The sequence below is a fragment of the Borostomias antarcticus genome (genome assembly GCF_949987555.1).
Source record: "Borostomias antarcticus genome assembly, chromosome: 3".
Taxonomy (NCBI): Eukaryota; Metazoa; Chordata; class Actinopteri; order Stomiiformes; family Stomiidae; genus Borostomias; species Borostomias antarcticus.
Window position 1 is genome coordinate 28,732,447 of NC_140236.1, and position 22,180 is coordinate 28,754,626.

The window sequence follows — 22,180 nt, forward strand, 5'->3', positions numbered from 1 at the left end:
AACGTATTTGTTACTCAAAGGTTTTTATTAGTTGTTGCAAATGTTGCTCTTTGATAAAGCTTGCACTTTAATTTACTGTATAATGTTTTGCACTTGACCAAGCTAAGTGTTGCATTGAATCCCAACCCCTACACACAAGATAAGATGAAGAAAGCAACAGGGACACCACAACCCTGGTCTGATTTGATGAGAACAGCGTAGAATGCAAATCCATATTGTGGGATCCCCTTGTATGGTGCATCAAGGTATATCATCTCAGGGCCATAGGTTTTTATCTGTTGAAGTTGCCAGGGTGAACTAAAAACAATAATCACTGGCTGCTTGTCACTATGTGAAAGAGGCCGATAGAAAATGACACTGTCTTTCAACTCTGTTTTGACTAGACGATCAACACCTACACAATCATTGCCATCCATTCTAGTCTGTGCATGAAAGCTCTTTTTTAATATTCTTATGTCCTCAGGTGTAACAAAGTACTGCCGATCTCTGAGATCCATCTTTCCCTGGGCGTCCGCCCACTCTTTGAATTTAAGCAGGATTTCTGCATTGGAATCTCCCAGCTGAAAACAGCTATGGATGTAGGCAATCAAATTACTGTTGATCCGGTTTGAACGATGCTTCTGGGGATTGTCGATATTATGTCCAGAGTGCTTGTTCAATAGACGCACAATGCAGCTGTTGAAGGTGTTTTTGCTCAGAAATGTAAATGATACATAGGCTCCACAATTGTTGGCCCTTGTGGTTGTGGGAGCTCCGCTTGACTTCCCTTTACATGTATTAGATCTATCACAACGCCACTGGATCTGGTCTGCTCCCCTTTTTCTCACTGATGAGAATTTTCCAATCCCATTATTTTCTAATTCCACCAAGTGTCTTGACATGAACTCATCCTTGGTCTCACTGGGGGGTATGATGTGTACTGTCCGTTTAACATCTGGATTGGGTTCTTTGCGGAGAGAATTTTCTATTGACTGCTGCCAGTAGGACTTAACTGAAATATAAAACAAAATTATTAGTCAAATAATAATTTGATAACCATGAAATAATCTAAAGAAAGGAACACTAGAGAGAAAGATGGGAAGAGAGAGAGAGAGAACAATGGGAGAGGGAGAAAGAGAGAAAAGGATGAGGATGGAGAGAGGACGGTAGAGGGGGGGGGAGGGAGAGAAAGAGAAAAGGGTAAGGATGGGGAAAGAGAAAGAAAAATGAGGATGGGGAGAGGGAGAGAAAGAGTGTGGGGGGGGGTGGTGTAGTCTCTTACCCAGGCCGTACTTGTCGGAGTAGTCCAACCACTTGCTGATCCAGAAGATGGGGACGCAGGCAGGGTCCTCAGCCTCCTCTGGACACACACACTATCAGACGGCGTGCACCAGGCAGGACTAAACAAACAGTCTCGACTCCCCTGAGGGAAGCACTGCAGGACTACCTCCGAAGAGGCCAGACCAGTCTAGCCCTCGTGGTGGATCCCATTGTGTGTGTGTGTGTGTGTGTGTGCATGTGTGTGTTAAAGGTAAATGTCCCAATGATTGTCATACACCTGAGTATGTGAAACTTGCTCTCTGCATTTGACCCATCCCCTGGGGGAGCAGTGAGGGAAATGGCCCCATTTTTAGTCCTTAGCCGGGGATCGAACCCACAACCTCCCAGTCTCAGAGCGGACACCATCACTGACCGGGCATGCAAGAAGGCACCAGTGACCTCAAATTTGCCAAGATGGCGCAATTCAAAATGCTTCAACAAGAACCCTGAACCTAGGGCCTGCTAGTAATGTGGATAGTCATTTAGTATACTGAGTAGTAGTAGTAATAGTAGAAGTAGTAATGTAGCCTAGCATTCGTAACGTGCGTAGTAATGTAGATGGTATTATGTGAAGTAATGTACATGGAGTACTTATAATATTCTGTGTAGTAACAGATAGTAATGTAGTATATACCGGTAGTTATGTTGCGCAGTGTAATGCAGTGTCATACAATGTTTAATTCTGTCTCTGTGTATGGTAAAGTAGACAATGTAGAAATGTACTATATAGTGATGGAGTAGATCATAATGTGTGTGTGTGTGTGTGTGTGGCGTGTGTTTGTGTGTGTGTGTGCGTGTGGTGTGTGTTTGTGTGCGTGCATCTGCGCGGCCCCGCCTTTGTGGTTGAAGGCTGAGAGCGGCTTGCACTGGCAGGCCTCCAGGTTGCCGGGGGTGATGGAGAAGCATTACCTTTCTGACAGAGAGCCTACAGTTCATATAGGCCTACTACCAGCTATAACAGGAGCTTTCTAACAGAAATACAACTGATATTACCTTTCTGACAGAAGCACAAATCATCTTATTATTACCTTTCTGACAGAAAGCCTACAGCTCATATACTACCAGCCATAACAGCATTAACCTTTCTAACAGAAAGACAACTGATTACTATTATCTTTCTGACAGAAAGCCTACAGTTCATATAGCCTAGCTATAACAGCAGCAACCTTTCTAACAGAAAGACAACTGATTACTATTACTTTTCTGACAGAAAGCCTACAGTTCATATACTACCAGCTATAACAGGGGCTTTCTAACAGAAAGACAACTGATTACTATTACCTTTCTAACAAAAGCGCACAATTCATATTATTACCTTTCTGATAGAAAGCCTACAGTTCATTACTACCAGCTATAACAGCATTAACCTTTCTAACAGAAAGACAACTGATATTAACTTTCTGACAGAAAGCCTACAGTTCAATATAGGCTATTAGCAGCAGGGATAACAGCATTAACCTTTCTAACAGAAAGACAACTGATATTACTATCAGGCTAACGTTACCTTTCTGACAGAAAAGCCTACAGTTCACTTAGTACCAGCACTTACCTTTCTAACAGAAATGCAACTGATACTATTAGCTACCTTTCTGACAGAAGATCAATTAATCTTATTACCTTTCTGACATAAAGGCTTAGAGTTCACACTACCAGCTACAACAGCAAACAGAAAGACAACTACCTTTCTGACAGAAATAGATCGATGCACAGCACTAACGTAAGCTAAGCTTTCATGAACGTTAGCTAAGCTTTCTGGCAGAAATAGATTGATAATAGGCTACTATCTAGCTAACAGGACTTTTGTCACAAAAGATGGGTGTAAAAGTCAACAAAAGGGGCTTAGCTAGCTGGCTAACGAAGTTTTCTCGACAGAATGTAGCTAAAAATCTAACATGCACGTTAGCTAAAATGTAGCTAGGAAGGTATAAGAATCACTTTATCTATTAACTAATATATAGCTACAGACTTAAGAGTAAACAGTTTATGTATTTTGTGTTACAAAAGTCAATAACGTTAATACTTACCAACGTATGATGAAGCAACCGTGAAATGAGCAAAGCAGATCTTGGATGACAGATTTGAAATAGGAGCCTGGCTGCTGAAGTGTTGCATTGATGCGATTGGCTGCTGCAGAAAAGGGGTTGGATTTCCGGTTTTACTGGCAGAAAGCCCTGAAGTCAAACTTGTCCCGTGTGCGCCGCGCGCAGATCAACATGCCAGAGTACGAGGAAAGCATTGCCTTCCTAGGAGAATGGGGGCCGTTCCAACAAGTAGTGTTTTTCCTCTTGTGTCTAAGTACCATTCCCAATGGTTTTGCAGGCTTGTCTATCGTGTTCGTCGGTGCCACCCCGCCTCACCGCTGCCTCGTTCCCGCAAGTGCCAACATCAGTGCCGAATGGAGGAATCACAGCATTCCCATTGAGGAAGATAGTGGGACTTTTTCTCTCAGCAGATGCGCCAGGTATAGACTCGATGTCATCGCGAACTTTTCGGAGAGAGGGTTCGTCCCGGGGATTGACGTGAACGTTACCGAAATACCCCACGAGACGTGTTTGGATGGATGGGAGTACCCCTACGACCAGGGGACCTACATCTCCACTATTGTCTCCGAGGTGCGTTCAAGTGGGGGTCGGGCTACATCAGCCCGTATAGGCTACATCATGCTTTCAGTCTGAAATTGTGGTCGATTTGGAGTGAAGTAACAAAGCACTTCAGCAATTGAAAATAGTTCCACTTGAGAGTGGTAGCACACCACCTCACAGTGCCACTAAGAAACTTTCAGGACATTCTGATTTGGGATTTTAAAATAAAGGGCCTCTAAAATCTTATATCTGCAATTTTTCCTCAATATTCAGATTGGTATTGAGAGGAAACCGCCCAAAACAGACAAGGACATAACAAGGCAGCAGTTTTTATGACATTTTAGAATACTTCTATTTTGAAATGCCACATCAGAACATCATTTCACTTTCTGAATCAAACCATAGTAGTTTTAGTTGATTGAATGGGGGGGAAATGAAAGCGAAGGGGCAACCTGGTGTTATGCGGAAAAAAACCAACTCTTTACCGCAATAGCATGAGTGGACGCGCAAAACGAAATAAAGGGCGGAACACTTGACGTGATTTCCGACTTGTCGGCCGTCTTGACCGCAGTCAAATAATCCTGAACAATGATAAACAATAAGATGCGTCTGAAAAGGGCCTACAATAGCCTACAATTAATATGATCATTCTCTCTCGCTAAGTCTCTCTCTCTCTCTCTCTCTCTCTCTCTCACACACACACACACACACACACACACACACACACACACACACACACACACACACACACACACACACACACTTTCACTCATTCACTCATACTATTTAAAAAAAAAAGATTCTCACACATTCTACAGACATGGCTATATTGTAGACATACTGGCGTGTTATCATGTGTGCATGTCTACATCACATTGTGTTGTGATTGTGCTCGTATGCATGCATTTATGTATGTGGGTATGGCAAGCCGTTTTAACATTTAATCAGTATCGCCAACTAGTGACAATTTTAGTTCATGATAGAATGTCGGTTACACTTTACAATAAGGTTTCACAAAAAATGAGTAGTTACTGAGTAACTAATGAGGAACCAATGATTAGTTAATGAGCGGGTACTAATTAACTCTGAGATTAGTTAATGAGTAGTTAATGATGGGGACTACTATAGTAGTTACTGAGGAACCAATGATTAGTTAATGAGTAGTTACTGATTAACTCTGAATCCTAATGATTAACTAATGATTAGGTAATGAAATACTACCTAGTAACTGCTCCGTATAATGTATGACTACAACAAGGTACACAAAAGAGTAACTAATGATTAAGTAATGATGAGGTAGTGAAGGACTACATGGTAACTACAATCATTGTGACTTGTCGAAATAATCTCCGATATATCCGACATATCCGCATATAACTACTGACATATTTGCATATGTGGGTTTTGCCCCGCCCATAGCGGGTATATAAGGACAGCCTTCTGGAGATCAGACAAATGATTGCATTCGCAGCAAGATGGCTCAGTGATGCCCTTCTCTGTTAGTCGAGCTTGTTCAGGTAAGGTTCCCAAATGCTACTGTACTTAAAATGTAGTTATTTCTACATTTTGGAAAGCTCATTATTTTCCGTAATTTTATTCAAAAAGTGAAACTTTCATGTGTTCTAGATCCATAACACAAAGTGAAATATTTCAAGCCTTTTTTGTATTAATCTTTATGATTGTACAGTATGTTCATTATGTTAATTTATACACTCAATACTTGGTTGGGGCTCTTTTTGCACAAATTTCTGCATCAATGTGGAGCGTGGCATGGAGGCAATCTGCCTGGAAATATTTAACTTCATGTGTAATGAATCTGAATAATATACGAAATAAATATATATTATATATATATAATATATACAGTATACATATATATATGTCTTGTTGAGGTCAGTTGCTAGCTGGCCAGCCAACTTGTTCTAGCCAGTCGGTAGATGCCAGCATTCTTTGCCAGGTGCAATATGCATTTTGAATGCATCTCTTTGTTCCGTTCATGGTAACGCTAGCTTACCATATCTATCGCACATCTTGCAGGCCAACCTGCTAGCTAGCCAGCCAGGTTGTTTAGCCAACTCGTCAGGTTGCTCTAACGTTAATGGAACAAGCCATCCAATGCAAAATATATGCTCCATCTAGCTAGGTAACACTTTGCAAAAGTAATGCAGAACAACAAAGTGTTTGAACTGTTCAACTGAATTGTTGATTTAATTCAATTAAAGCGATGGAATCCTGTTTTTGTTGCCTATTTTTTCTAGAGGCCGTGGCAGAGAAGGATCCTGAGACAAGGATCCACTGTTGATCAAATGGCTGCATGTCTGGAGAGAGAGAAGAGGGAGCCACGGCCGGTCAGCCCTCCTGCTGTAGAGGAGACACGTCGTCCACCGAAGCCTGGTCGACATCCTGAAGGATCACCACAAGGTAAGAAAACACATCATTCTGGTTGTCTGGATCACCACAAGGTAAGAAAGCACATCATTACGGTTGTCTATTTTTACAGCTTAGTTTTTGGAACAGCCTCATCTCGATCTGTACACCAAATACAAAAGCTGTATAATTTCTCAACCTTTGTCAGTGTGAACAAATGTAGCCAGTATGTCTAACCTGTCCTCCAGCTGTGCCCATCGAATCTTCTTCTGACTGTATCTTCACATATGGCCAAATGTACACTCAGTATAACGGTTGTGTGTTTACAGACTGCTCTCAGACCTGTGTGTTCGGAAAGAGGTTGGCAAGGGAGGTGGATGGATGGGGTTGGGAGCATGACCTTCCCGCATGGTGACGCACGAAGGACCTGTCCTCAAACGAGCGGCCGGTCTCTCTTGGATACGAGAGGGCCTGTGGCGAGAGGAGGTGGGTCCACACCAGTGGCGGCTGGTGACTCAAAAAACTGAGGAGGACAGGAGGAAGAGAGGCGAACCGCCCATGGGCGCTGGGGGGCACTTTCCCTCAGTCAGTTATTATTTGAAATATCATCTTTAAAATGTGGATTTACAGTCAATTTTAGCATATGAAAAACTGAATAACACTTTCTTTAACTACATGCAGCATTTATTTATCATATTTATGATAAAATATTACAAAACAACAATAAAACATTGTAAGCAATAGTTGTTGTAATAAATTGTACTCTTCTCTAAAGAGAGAAAATAATTGATATTGGTGAAGTGCTGGAGAGGTTAGGTGATATATGAAAATGTTTTTGATTAGGGGACACAGGTGTGCTAGCTCTCAAACAGTTTGTTGGCAAATAGATTTGACAACTAGACAATGGAATATGTTGCACAGCAAATGCAGTATCCAACAGTTCGCTCATAGCTAGCTAGCAATGGTGCAGCTATGGGATTAGCTCATTTGGGTTGCTGTTAAAGCTTCCACTCTTATGTTGCTATAGCCTACAATTATAAGAACAATATGAACATTCAGTTGAAAGTTTTCCATCCAACCATCCATCACTGGATGAGGAATAAGCACCGCAAAGCGATCAATTCTAGTGCAAGCAGGAGCCAGGCTGTTCAGTGCATTTCTCTGATCCGGTGTTGCGACCCAGTCTCTAGAAATGTTTTGGACGAGTTGCCGACAGTTTGCACCTCCAGCCAATCTGCGCGCCTGTCTATGCTGTAGCCTGACGTGCACCTCATAGCCCCCGTAGCTAACGTTACTGGCTATAGCCAGCCAGTGGAACTTGCTCTAGCTCAAAAAGTATTTATGTCAGCTTAGATATTTAGATGGCTAGAATCAAGACAAATAGACAAACAGTTTGATGTATAATATGTCCCATAATACTTTCGGATGTATTATATTATGGAGCTAGGAACACACAAAAAGTCTCCAATGGCACAGGGAAGAGAAACACAGACATCAACGCCGACTCAATCGGCCTTCATTGTAGTAAATTTGGAATCTGGAATGTGATTGGACTAACAAAATGTCATATCATTAAATCCTGTTCAGAGTTCTGTCCTCCCTTGCGGTAATTTTTCAGCGTTTTGGCCAATCACAAATTAGCATGAAAAAATGGCATTACATTAATAGACCCCTAAGGGACACGCCCAAGGGAGGAATTCCTCCCTTCCATAGATATCTATGGGTCCTCCAGCTGCATGTTATAGATGTCACTGTTGGAGCTTTAGAATATCAATAATGGGGTTTTATCCAAAGGGAAAACCTGATGTATGAACAAAACTGAGATAATATTAAATATTAATTATAAATAAATAAATTAATATATTTATATTTTAATCCCTCTCTTCTCTCCCAAAACTGAGGAGGACTGACCTCCTCTACCTCAATGGACGAGCCTCCTCTGGTCCACACACACTGGACAGCACTCCTGACATCATAGCGTCTCTCACAAGCATTAGCTCTACATTACAGGCACACTCCTACTGTAGGGAGCCGCACATATGCGCTGTATTTCATAACGTGTGTGTGTGTCGGCCGTGTGTACCAGATGAATAAGCTGAACATGTCCTCTCCATCCTCGGCCTTCAGCGCTTGACCTCCTGGTTAACCTCAAGATTAACCAGACACCCCACACACTCACCTAGAACACTAGGGTGAATGTTTGTCTTATATTAACTATATTCAGTTAACCTTTGTACGTGTCACCATGTAACACTAAATTAAAATATATAATCAGGTGGACTTCCTGTCTCGTTGTCCCCCTCTCTTCCCTCTGTCCAGCTGTCAGATGAAGGGAGAGGTGTGGCCTCTGTTGTAGATATTTTTATCTGTTATTCTAAATATGAATAATGTGCTAAAAGATGTGCCAAGGTTCCACTCAAAAGTACAAAAGCTGGTTTCTTTATTACCTCTGCCCCAGTGACAGCGCAGGGTGAGAGGTAATGTTTTCAGTGGTGTATGTGTGTGCGTGCGTTTGTCTATTAGCAGGATTACACAAAAACTACTGGACCGATTTTCACAAAACTTGGTCAAAGGGTGTAGCATGGTCCAACTTAGAATCCATTACATTTTGGAGCAGATCTGAATCGCGGGCCGGATCCACGAATGAAAACAAAACTTAGAATGAAGCCAGCTCCCTGTGTGGGGATGCTAGAGACACAGGGTTAGGACTGAGGTGTGCGGGGGAGAGCCCGGAGTGCACGACACTGCCCCCCACCGGCTGTGACCCGGAGGGGGCGCAACAGAGACAGCCAAATACAGCCACCTCCAGTGATTTTTACCTCCGCCCCAGTGAATCACGAGCCCCCCGAACACGGCCCGGACGGCCATTCACCTCCATTCATTTTTTGGACTAGGATTACAAAAACTGACAGACTGCTTTTCATGAAAGTCAGTGTAGGGGTGTAGCATGGGACAATTTAGAGCAATGTTGGTGAGCACAGAGCCAAATGCATTCAGGGATGGAGGTCTGTGCTCTCTGGGCACCATTTCTCTCTGAGCACCATTTCTAGTTTCCAATACAATTTGTGTGTGTGTGTGTGTGTGTGTGTGTGTGTGTGTGTGTGTGTGTGTGTGTGTGTGTGTGTGTGTGTGTGTGTGTGTGTGTGTGTGTAGGTGGAGACTCGTAGGGCTTTCCTGCTGGTGATGGATGTGTGTCGTCTGATTGGGAGACGAAACCAGACACGCCTCCCAGCTAAATTCACATCATATATGTTATGGATAAAATGATTCACCATAAGCTATGTTAACAGAAATAGACTGTTTTTGTTGGTGGAGTTTGAGTCTGTGGAATCAGAGAGGAAAAAATGTCACAATTGTGTAGTCGAAAGAGAACTTGTCCGCCTCGTTTGACATGGGAATCCACATTCATATAGGATGCCTGTGTTATCATAAGCTATTTAGGCTATTTATACATTTGTAAATAAAATAGGCTAGGCCAACTCTGACATTTGGGATGGTTGGTAAGCTACATCATCCTCATAGGGTTAAGTTTAAACTGATCCCATGTTCGATGCCTCATTTGCACATATAACTGTGTTAATGTCTAACACTATCTTCTACCCTTCCGTTCCTTGTTGTTGTGAAGACAATAGTGCCAGCTAGTTACGTATCACTCCGCCTCCCTGTTTACAGAGAGAGCCATATAGGTCCGAACAAACAGGTTCAAGTCGTCAATGATGCTCTATGTCCCAAATTCTGAACTGCCCCTTTAAAACGGCTTGCCATATGTGGCTGTTTCTAGTGGGACCTGGTGTGTGAGGAGAAGTGGAGGAAACCCCTGACATCCTCAGTCTTCTTCTGTGGTGTTCTCACTGGCTCTTTCCTGTCTGGACAGCTGTCTGACAGGTAATGGCATAATAACACACATACACATGTCTTCTGCACCCAGACAGAGAGACGTTACTGCAGACTGATCTTTTAATTCAGGTCAATCCAGATTCCATCATTGGACACTGTTGTGGGCAGAGAAGGAGATCATATTCATATTTGAACATACATGTTCAAACATGGGTTAATTATACACACTGCAATAGTATTCATATTGTTGGGTTATGATGTACGACTGGAGCTTCTGAGAGAGTGTTTATGTGTATACTGGTATAGCCTATGCTGAACAAATTCCAAAAAGCAATGGTTTGTCTTAAGATAAGATAAACATAATGGTCCCAGTGGGTTAAATGGCCTTGGACACTGTCTCTTTAACACCTTTTTCACCCTCATCGTACCAACATATTTAACAAACATGGACTACTGACTGGGGTTCCTGGGTACCCCAATAATAAACTACTGGAAGAAACAACCATAATAGCAAACTTTTTCTTCTCAAAACGTTAGTAGTTATGTAATTAATGTCAACTGAGAAAAAAAGATTGCTATTTTAACAATTTGCATATTGTGTAAAATTCACATATACACTGTTCTTTAAATCTATAGAAACTGCACTAGCCTCTGAAACTAATAAACTGCTCATTCATGTGATACTTTAAATTAGGATCCATATCAAACATGCACTCTGCCCATATTCCCCCCCATTAAAACTGCATAAGTACTTTGACTGGGGTCCCCAAGGACCCCAATACTTGGTGTTTTTAAAAAGCACTAATTGAATAGAAAACAACGAGGAGTCATTATGAACAAATTGATGGACAGTCATGATAAAATGGAATGACAGAATAAAGCACATGTGAGATATGACAAAAAGTCTCCAGTACCTCTGGGGTCAGCGAGGATCCTAGTGAGTAGGATGAGGGTTCAAATAAAATAAAAGATGCATCATACAAACATACAAAAGTACAATAAAAAATAAGTAAGGACATCAACAAAAGACATCAAATACAAGAGACCATAAAGCATATGTCCTGCTCATACAGTATACTGTGGAAACATTCAACCGACTTTGCCCATACAATCATTTAATGCCGTTTAGTTAATGTTGTTCCACTGAGAGCTTTGATGGAAGCTTGAATGTTTGTACTAGTTCAGTCAGGGTCTTGCTACCATGAGGGTTTCTGATGAAGACACCTGTGCTAGGTTCTTGTCCTACTGGGACAGTACATTTGATATCAGTACAGTATCTGAACAGTATCTTTACAAAATACAAGTAATAGTATTTTTTACTCTCTGGAATATTCCCCCTCTTGAGAGCGGGTGTTTGAGGAACAGAGCATCCTGCTACAGGCTGATGGTTCTGTCCCCCTGCAGGTACGGGAGGAAGATCGTGCTGTTTGCCACCATGGCTGTCCAGATGCTGTTCACCTTCATCCAGGTGTTCTCTGCGTCCTGGCTCATGTTCTGCACCTTGTTCTTTCTCGTTGGGATGGGCCATATCTCCAACTATGTGGCTGCATTCGTTCTTGGTATTCTGCTTTCTTTCTCTTAAAAAATGTTTTTTTTTTGTTTGTCTGATCAATTGACACTTTGTGGTTGTAGGGTTATTTGCAGAAGTATTTTCAAGTAAAAATAAATAAATAAATTCTTATATGATGAATATATTTTTTATTTAATATGTATGTACTCTTAAAGCTCAATGAGCTAACTTTTTTATAGTTCTATATTAACCTCTATTATTAGTTTATGAATTGGCCTTAACAATACCCCAAAAATCATTTTCATGACATGAGACTGCATGAGACCCTGTGAATGTATTATTTTAGAATATCAGTGAACTGGCTAGTACACTGGCGGGAAATCTTGTGGTGGAAACGGAAGTGATGCGTTTTGCATCTCACAATATCAGGAAGACAATAAACACTTCGCCCTGCAAAACGAAATCTACATGCACATTAAAGGAGTAGTGTGCTATTTTGGACATTTAGCCCTATTTGTGGTCTGTCTACCATGAACCTGAAACATAGAGACCATAATTTCACTGATTGTTCCAGTATTGAGTTAGCTGCAGTTTGTTTTTATGCAGGCTCTCACTGGGCTACAATGGAAGTCAATGGGGAAAAAACTATGATGAATATGCTTTTCTGAGACGAGAAGCACAGGCTGTAATCTTACCAGTCTCAGTATGCTCTCCTGTGAAATGTATCGCAATCTGAATATTTTTAGTCCTGGAACAATCAGTGAAATTATGGTCTCTATGTTTCAGGTTCATGGTAGACAGACCACAAATATGGCTAAATATTCAAAAAAGGACACTACCCCTTTAAAGAAAGAAGACCGGTAATTTCTGGATCACTCCGGATACAGGTGAACTAATAAACTCATAAACTCATATTCATCTTAATCCAAATAAATGGAGTCATTGGCATCAGAGATAGATGCTCAAACTTTCAACTAACTTTCAATTAAGAAGCACTTAACTCCAAAGTACTTCTTAACTCCCATACAAAGGGTTGCTTAAGAAGGGTTCCTTAAGAAGGTTCTTTATGAGGAAACGCGGCCAATATCTGTACTAGGGATGGTAACAGTAATCGACTATCGATTAATTGGCGGTAAGAATTTACTCGAGTAAGATTTGGTTACACGATTAATTGCTTGTTAATGGAACAGAACTTTTTTGGGGTGGAACGAACGTTATCAACGGGAGTTGCGTGAAATGTAATCATGATTTAAGGTCTGACTGCACATGAGGGCGCCACGCCATGTAGCGAAGGCTAATTGAGATGCCGGGAAATTTGAACGACACAGCGGAAGACACAAAAATGAAGCGAGCAAAGCGCAGTCCAGCGTGGGACGTTCTTATCAATTAATCGACTATTGTTTATTAAGGTTAACAGTTATCGATTAATACAATTCCTTGAAATTTGCAACCCTAATCTGTACTCTGTTCATATGCAACACCTGTAGACTCATCAAATCAAGTACTCTACCTAAGCCTCTCATCCATACTGTATATATCAAAATGCAGATCGATTTATAAAGTAATAATATTAATCTCAATCTCCAGGAACAGAGTTGTTCATTCCACCTGCCAGGATTGTCTACTCCACCCTGGGGGTGTCCATGTTCTTCGTCGTCGGTTACATGCTCCTCCCCTTGATGGCCTTCTTCATCAGGGATTGGAGAATGCTACTGCTCGTTCTCACCCTACCCAGCCTCCTCTACGTGCCGTTCTGGTGGTAGGTGTGGGTGTATGTTTGTGTGTGTGTGTGTGAACTGTAATGGAATTTAACTGATCTAGTCAAAAAAGGATTTACCAAGATTCGCTCAAAAGGTTAAGTCTGGTTTATTGTGAAAACATACGAGCGCAAGGACCTTCTGGACAACCCAACAGAGTGGTCTATCCAGACAAGTGAGTTTGAGCTCGCCTAGTACCCCCTTATATGTGCTCAAAACACAGGTATGGTGCTTCCAGGATGTGATTGGCTACTCCATTGTACGTCATATGAAATGGCAGGCGTGGCCAAGAGTACAGACATGTGACATGAGAAAAAGGCGGCAATTGGGGACAAAGGATGGTTATTCTGTTGTAGACAGCACAGCTATGTGAATATTTGGGGGAGGTGATGAATTACAAAAGGAGAGAGAGAACAAAGGTTTAAGGTGTTTGGATGTAAATTCCTCAACAGTGTGTGTGTGTGTGTGGATGTGTGTTGTGCATGTGTGTATATGTGTCTGCTTTTTTGGCTGTGTTTGGCTTCCTCTATATGCCATATTGAGTACACACAATGTTTACTTTTGTATATTATTTTAATCAAGAATCACAGTAGTCGTGTGTTTACTCTATATATATATACTGGTGTCCAGGTTCATCCCAGAGTCTCCACGATGGCTTCTCTCCCAGGGCCGGCTGGAGGAGGCGGAGGCCATCCTCAGACAAGCTGCCAAACAGAATGGAGTTGAGGCACCGGAAATCATCTTTCAGCCTCTGCAGGTGAGTGTGTCTGGTCAGTTCTCTACAAGGGCGTAGGTTTGGTTTCAACATTAGGAGGGACCATATAACAGTGTAGCCTGCATACATTTTTTTTTGCTGGGGAAGAGAGGTTAAACCTCTTAAATATGCATATATTTATGAAATTGAATAATACTAATACAGTGTATCACATCCTGCCTGCTGCTGCGTCCCTCCACTCTCTCTTGACTTTTGCTGCTGCTGCATCACTCCACTCTCTCTTTCTCTCTCGGTTGCTGCTGCGTCCCTCCACTCTCTCTCTCTCAACTGCTGCTGTGTTTCATATATAAAAATGATTTGATAAAAATTTAGATTTTCATTGGATTTTTAGACTGACATTCAACTCATAAATTCTTGATATATCTGTCCATTAGGGGAGTCACAAAATACCAGAAATTTAGTTGGCAATACCAATTGAGAAATTCCACAATCCTGGATACCCAATTCGATACCATAGTTGGAAAAAATGTACTTCAACATACACTACTTTATCTTACTTTATTCACTTAACACCCTCCGGCCAATATAGTGAGAGGAAAATTATGAGATTCCAGTTAGCAAGTATAGCCTAATTTAGCTGTAGGCCTAAGAAAACAGGCTACACGGGGATGGGCTTGTTTAAAGAAAAACAGACCTGAGTCCTCATAAAAGTAACTTTAACGGCTCACACAGGCTGGCTAATCTCTAGATAACGTTATCTTATGAGTATTCCGGTTCCCCTATAATTGTAACAAGAACCCCTGTCAGGCTAAAACAATGTATTTATTTTTACATCAAAACTTAAGACTTTAATATCACTGACGTTTTTTAGCATAAGTTAATGGGAATTTAATATGGCGAAAATTTGCATCACGTCTAGCGCAGACTGGGTTTGACAAAGCTATAGCTAGCTAATAGCCCGGCTAGTATGCTGACACTAACGGTTGTTATTTGTGAGGACGCCGTGATGTCCCACTCAATTAAATCTCTGGTCGGCAGCTAATGTATAATAATGTAATGGCTGCTGCTATCCTAATGTTACAGGATGATAGAAACCATCTTAACAGTTTGCTAGCTAGCCAGCTATAGGCTATCACCAGTTGATAATTTGCCACAATGTAAAGACAAGTGATGCCTAACGTTAGCTACTTAGTTTACCAGTAGCTAGCTAACCTAGCTAATGCTAACGTTACTTACAGTTGCGGAGAAAAAGCTCCTGATATCCCTCATCCTCTTCGGAGGGGGAGGCGATCGCCTGGCGGAGGCATAAAAAATACTGGGATGGCACATTCACGGTGGAGGAAAGGGGTACGCGGTCTAATGTAACTCCGAACATAATGCAAAGTAATTAGTTAACTCACTCAAAATGGTACCAATTATGTCCTTCCAAACTATGGGAAGGCCATCTAAATGATCTAATATAACTGCACTCCAAAGATAATGCGAACAAGATTGCTTAAAAGTTGGTAGGGACAATTTGGGCCTCCCAAAATGTTGGTAGGGACATGTCCCGACCGTCCATACGCAAACCTACGCCCTTGGTTCTCTATCCTGACTGGTCCAGGATTTGCCCAGAGGACAGTGTGTGTGTGTGAGATCACTTCCCTCTGGATGCACATCAGTAAGCTGAAGTACAGGCTCAAAGAGACAGAGTGATAAACAGGGAGAGGTGCTGAGAGAGAGAGAGAGAGAGAGAGAGAGAAAAAGAGAAAGAGAGAGAGAGAGAGATCATTGGGTCGTCCACAGACGGGCCTCCCATCTTTGTCTCCAGTTATCCCGGTCCTCCATACACCTGGCAATCTCATCGGTGGTCTACACTTCCGAATCCTTCTTAATTATGTCCATGAATGTTTTTGTTTTGCGACTTGCGTCCGCACCATGGAGATGGCTTCCATAACACCAGCTTGTTGGCCGGAAGCTCTCTGTAGCAGTGCCCAGCCAGTCTCATTCTCCCTACTGCTATCTTCCCACTCACCTTTGGCCTCTTTCAGAGAGAGAGAGAGAGAGAGAGAGAGAGAGAGAGAAGAGAGAGAGATACAGAGGGAGAGCCAGAGAGACATAGCTAGATAGATAGATAAGACTGAGGTAGAGGGAGGTTTTGGGAGAGAAGCGTTCAACAACAACAATTCCCCTTCTGTCATTAGAAAAGCTCCTCAGCCTGTTTCTCTCTAGCTGTGACCATAATAATCTGCCCTTCTGACAGGAACAAAACCCAAAACACTGCAATAAGCGGGGAACCCCGTGGAGCGAGGAATGTGCTTTAGTGAGCTGCAGGGAGGCCTTCACTAGATCTCCACAGCTATCTGTGCGTTTTCCTGACCATCAGGAATACGTTGGCCCTGGACTAACTCATCAAACAGGATTAGACTGGTGACAGCTGTGCAGTGGGTGGCTGGCTTTCATCTAACCCTAACCCTTTCATATATACAGTCCCGATATTAATGAATGAGCCCTAACCCTTTCATCTATCCAGTCTTGATCATATTATATTAATGAATGAGCCCTAACCCTTTCATCTATCCAGTCTTGATCATATTATATTAATGAATGAACCCTAACCCTTTAATCTATCCAGTCTTCATCATATTATATTAAGGAATGAGCCCTACCCCTTTCATCTATCCAGTCTTGATCATATTATATTAAGGAATGAGCCCTAACCCTTTCATCTATCCAGTCTTGATCATATTATATCAATGAATGAACCCTAACCCTTTCATCTATCCAGTCTTGAAAGAAAGGAATGAGGGACAGGTAAGTAATGAATGCTGGAGGTAGGGAATAGAGGATGAGGAATGTTGGAGGTAGGGAATAGAGGATGAGGAATGTTGGAGGTAGGGAATAGAGGATGAGGAATGTTGGAGGTGGGGAATAGAGGAGGAGGAATGTTGGAGGTAGGGAATAGAGGATTCATTTTTGGAGTATTGGAACAACAGTCTCCAGTCTGATCTTAGCGCACCTGACCTCCACGACCCTTCACCTTAAGTTAGAGGAAAAAGCAATAGCTATTTCTCATATATATATATATATATATATATATATATATATATATATATATATATATAAAATCTCCTTCTAACTTCCTCTGTGTCCACAGACACAGATGGCTGGTTATTGACTTACAGTACAGTGGTGCCTTCGGTCCTCTCTTTTGAAACTCTTTCTCTGACCCCCCAGTGATGGAATCTTTGGAGACAGGGAGGGGGATGCTGAGAATCATCCTCAGATTATATATATATATATATATATATATATATATATATATATATATATATATACATCCTCTCCAGATCTTAAAAATAGCTATAATCTATGTTAGAAATAGTATCATACTGCATACTGTAGTATCATGGCAAAGAGGTCATGTGTGGGGGTATAGTTGTTTCATTATTCACAAATAAACATCACAAGTTTTGCTGAAATAAAATGTCATTCACAAATGTATCACAAATGCAAAAGTATTTTTCTATTTCTCAAATAAATTATTGGCTCACAAATATTTTAAACTCACAACTCACTCCTTTCATTTCTTTGTGGATGGCAGCATGTGCAGTCTTCAGAGTAGAGGAAAAGCACCCTGACACAAGAGAGATGTGTTCGTGAGGTGGGTTAGGAAGGAAGGCGTTCAGGCACAGTAGACAGAGAGAGGTGGGGGGACTGGGTCAGGGGAGCATGAGGTGGTGCAGCTAGATGTAACAGGGCTGAGGACCTTGTTAGGGGAGAGGGCAGTAGAGATTCAAGATTCAAACAACTTTATTGATCCAAGAGGGTGGTTGGTGGTTGGTGGTGGTGGTTGTTGGTGGTTGGTGGTGGTGGTGGTTGGTGGTGGTGGTGGTGGTGGTTGGTGGTGGGTGGTGGTTGGTGGGTGGTGTTGATTGGTGGTGGTTGGTGGGTTGGTGCATGGAGCAGCGATTGTGCAATGTGTGTAAATTTGCTTTACTTATTTGTGAATCTCAGTTTATTTTTGTGAATCATAAATGTATTTAATGGATGTTTTATTTTTGCGGAACTCCTACTGTTTAGTGGATGTTAAATACTTGAGAAAGTTCACGGGCGGCTATGGCTCAGGAGGTGGAGCAGGTTGTCCAGTGATCCGTAGGGTCAGCGGTTCAATTCCCGGACCCTCCTGTCCACATGTCAAAGTGTCCTTGGGCAAGACACAGCCCCAAATTGCTCTCAATGAGCAGGCTAGCGCATTGCATGGCAGCTGCCACCATTGGTGTGTGAATGTATGGGTGAATGAGAGGCCATTGTAAAGCACTTTGGATAAATGTGAGTAGAAAATGTGATCAATCAATTAATCAAAAGACCACCCCTTTCAAATAAATAAAAATGTCTATCTCTGAGCCCTGTACCCGTCTGTTGTGACTTGCATGTCTGTTTGTGCATGTACTGTATGCATGCCTGTGTGTGTGTGTGTGTGTTCATGTATGCACTCTTGCCTATATGGCTGTGTGTGTGTGGATGTGTGTGTGTGTGTGTGTGCATGCGTGTGCGTGCGAGAGTCTAGAGGGAGTTGCAGCAGGGGAGGTCGGAGACCTACACCATCTGTGATCTGGTGCGTTCCAGAAGTATCCGCTGGGTGTCCGTCACCCTGTGGCTCATCTGGTGAGTCCCGCCTCGCCAACAACAAACACAGAACCTCCATCTGGTCCTGAGAAGCCCAGACTCCTGAGCCAGTCTCTAAACACAGAACCTCCAGCTGGTCCTGAGAAGCCCAGACTCCTGAGTCAGTCTCTAAACACGTAGTTCAACCAGAGTTAAGCAACAACAACAACTTCGCATTGCAGAACCGATCCTAAGTTTTTTGGGCGTATAGCTTTGTTCAGGTTTAAACCAATCCCAAGCAGAAGGCGTAGTCTTGTTGCCGGCCGTTCTCACTGGCGTTCTAGCGACTAGTTCAACATAGAAAACCGTAGAGGTTCGTATGGCATAGATACCAAGTCCCCAGACCCAGCCTCAGTCCCAGACCCAACCTCAGCCCCAGACCTAAGATCTAGCCTCACTCCCAGACCTAGCCTCACTCCCAGACCTAGCCTTAGTTCCAGATCCAGCCTTATGCCGGGTTCACACCGGAAGCGTCAGCGCAGCCCGTTTCCTTTCGGTGCCCATGTTAACAAACGTGACTGTTCACACCGGCACCACAGCGTTGCCAGATGTACGATAATTATCGTATTTGTACGATAATTTTGCCCTCTGTAAGATGTACGATCAATAATGCCCAAAATCCCATAATGTACGATAATTTGATCATTTTGTGACACTTAGTTGTAATCAGTTTATTCATTCATTTTCCAAGTCCTGACAAGATCAGGATATGCTATAACTTCCGCCCTGTGGATGACTATGGGTAGTCTCTACAAAGTAAGCAGAGTGGAAGTTTACAGTGGTAGTGCGGTTGATGAAATAGTTTAGGTTCAAATGTAACTGTTGTTTCAACATTCGTTTTACTTTGCAAATAAACTACATTTCACAGAACAGCATACTGACATACAGTAAGATTAAACCATGAGCTTCCCGACTCAAAAAAGGCTACACATTTTCGCTTTTTGCTGTCCCTGTCCACTTCCATTGTGAAGACAGGTTTGTGTTACTGCAAATAGGGCTAAATGTCAAAAATAGCACACAATGCGGGACTCTTGGACAGCATCAAATATGTAGGCTTCCCCACTGTCGTGTTTGCTAGACCATAGACATGAGACAGACTGTTGACTAAATGCAACGACACTTTATTCACTTCCATCGACCATCAATCCCACAACTCCCGCTCTCACACTGCGCATGCTCCCATCTCTATTTCCATTGGCCAATAACATTATATTATGTTCTAACATAATGCCACATCTCCCCTTTCTAGAGAACAAAGGGTAGACTGCCTTTGTCTCCTCAGACCTTAGAGGATTATTCTTTTGTTGAAAGGTCTGTCCCTGAAAATGAGAGGAGTTCTAACTATAACAGTTAGTGATAATTGAATCGAACAAATAACAAGACTACTTAAAGTGCACAAATGGGACCTCATAAAACATCAACATGGACTAATTTTTCTTCCCATGAAACAGTACCCATATCCATCCCCCCCACTTGTTTTCTTTTTTGTTTTCTTTAGGGTACACACTTAACCAAGCGCTCAGTCTCTCATTTTTCTCCGCTCACAGGTCAAGCCTTCTAGGTTTAACTACCGCCCTCCGAACCCTAGTTCTGAGAGTGGGAGTCTCTGTAGGTGGGGCCTGAGGTCCTCCCCTTCACCTTCTAATTCTGTGTGAATGCATCGCCGTCCAGCAGTGCAGGGTCCAGTTGAGAGGGCAGAACAGGCACCGTGGTGCGCAGGCGTCGGCCCATGAGGAGCTGGGCTGGGCTGTACCCACTCTGAAGAGGTGTGGCTCTGTAGGCGAGTAGAGCCAGGTAGGGGTCGCTTGCCTTTTTCAGGAGGTTTTTCATGGTCTGGATCGCCCTCTCCGCTTCCCCATTAATCTGCGGAAACCTCAGGCTGCTGGTGATGTGTCTGAACCCGTACGCAGCAGCAAAGGAGGTGAAGACTCGACCAGAAAACTGTGGTCCATTATCTGACATCAGGACCTCAGGGATGCCATGGCGGGCAAAAATGGACTTAAGATGTACAATGACGTCAGTGGACCTGGTGTGAGATAACTGAGCAATCTCAACATACGACGATGAGCAGGTAAATGTCGTTCCCCAGGATGAAAAGGTCAGCCCCCAACTTCTGCCATGGTCTTTCAGGGCACTCTGACGGCATGAGTGGCTCACTGGGATTCTGTCGCTCCTGAAAGCATGTCCTACAGTTGAGCACCATGTCGCTCACTTGCTGGTTGAGTCCAGGCCACCACACAGACTGGCGAGCGCGTTCCTTGCACTTCACTACACCTTGGTGTCCTTCATGTAGTTTGGCTAGCACATCGTTCCTCATTGCTGAAGGTATTACCAGCCGTGTACCTTTCAGCAGTAGGCCGTCTTCCACCGTAAGCGTAGCTTGCTCTCTCCAGTAGCTTTTCAGCACCGGTTCCTGTCTTGCGTGGTCTCGCCATCCGTCTGTACACAGCATCATGACACGTGAGCAGACACTGTCAGCTTTTAGCTCCTTCCTCAGGCTTCCATGTATGTGGGACTGACAGGTAGGTTTTCCATAACACAGTCCACGTATATATTGGTGTTCTCCATCAGATCCTTTTTTTTTTATGTTGTAACCGGTGAGCGTGACAGTATGTCTGCTGTCCAGAGTGACTTTCCTTGGACATGCATGATGGAGTATGAGTAGTGCATCAACCGCATCCTGAAGCGCTGGATCCTTGGCGGCAGAAGATCCAGGGCTTGGCCTCCAAGTAGACTGAGAAGGGGTTTATGGTCGGTCTCCAGGCAGAAGTGTTTTCCTATGAGGAAGTCCCGGAACCGTTCGCAGGCCAATGTGAGGCCCAGAGCCTCCTTCTCTATCAGCGCGTACCATTGTTCAGTGGGAGTAAACGACCGTGATGCGTAACACCGGGCTCACACGCTTGCGTTTGATGCGTGTCCGTCAACGTATGGCGGAAGGCGTGTCTGCCGCACGCAACAACAACCAATCACATTGTCCGAAACTGCGCTCGCAACAGCCAGTAGATTCTCCGAACCTGCTAGCGCGCACTATTTTGAAAACCCACCAGGCTTTTCGTTTAGTGCTGTCATGGATGCTAATCTGGTCGAACGTGTGGCGATCCTCTATGCATTGTGGTTGAGGCAACGTGAACGTCGTGCCCGCAGGTATTGGGTACATCCTATTCTGCAAACAAACAGCGATTGTCCTCCATCTTGGTATCGAAAAATGTGAAAATCCCGCCTTGCGATGACGTCTTTCTCCGTCAAGACATCTGATTGGTCGGCAGCTCCAGCAATGCATCTGAAAGTTGAACATTTCTCAACTTTCGACGCTAGCAACGCAGGCAACGCAACGCACCGGGACAACAACGGAACCAGAATGCCATTCGGCTGCAGCCATTGAAAGTGAATGGCATCCGTCAATGTTGACGCATCAAACGCAAGCGTGTGAGCGCCCCGTAAGCCACGGGCTTCCATTCTTCCCCCC

General features: G+C 43.1%; 1 protein-coding gene across 1 annotated transcript in view; it reads left to right on the forward strand.

Annotated features, from left to right (window-relative positions):
* Positions 1–3,512: 3,512 nt before the first annotated feature.
* Positions 3,513–22,180, forward strand: part of LOC311307324 (solute carrier family 22 member 4-like) — a gene marked incomplete at both ends in the record, with an annotated part of 29,860 nt that continues 11,192 nt past the window's right edge. The window contains 6 exons of the mRNA XM_084436119.1: positions 3,513–3,911; positions 10,030–10,133; positions 11,490–11,644; positions 13,183–13,354; positions 13,983–14,109; positions 18,617–18,714. Of these exons, the coding sequence (XP_084292245.1) occupies positions 3,513–3,911; positions 10,030–10,133; positions 11,490–11,644; positions 13,183–13,354; positions 13,983–14,109; positions 18,617–18,714 (1,055 nt within the window). The remainder of the gene's footprint in view (positions 3,912–10,029; positions 10,134–11,489; positions 11,645–13,182; positions 13,355–13,982; positions 14,110–18,616; positions 18,715–22,180) is intronic.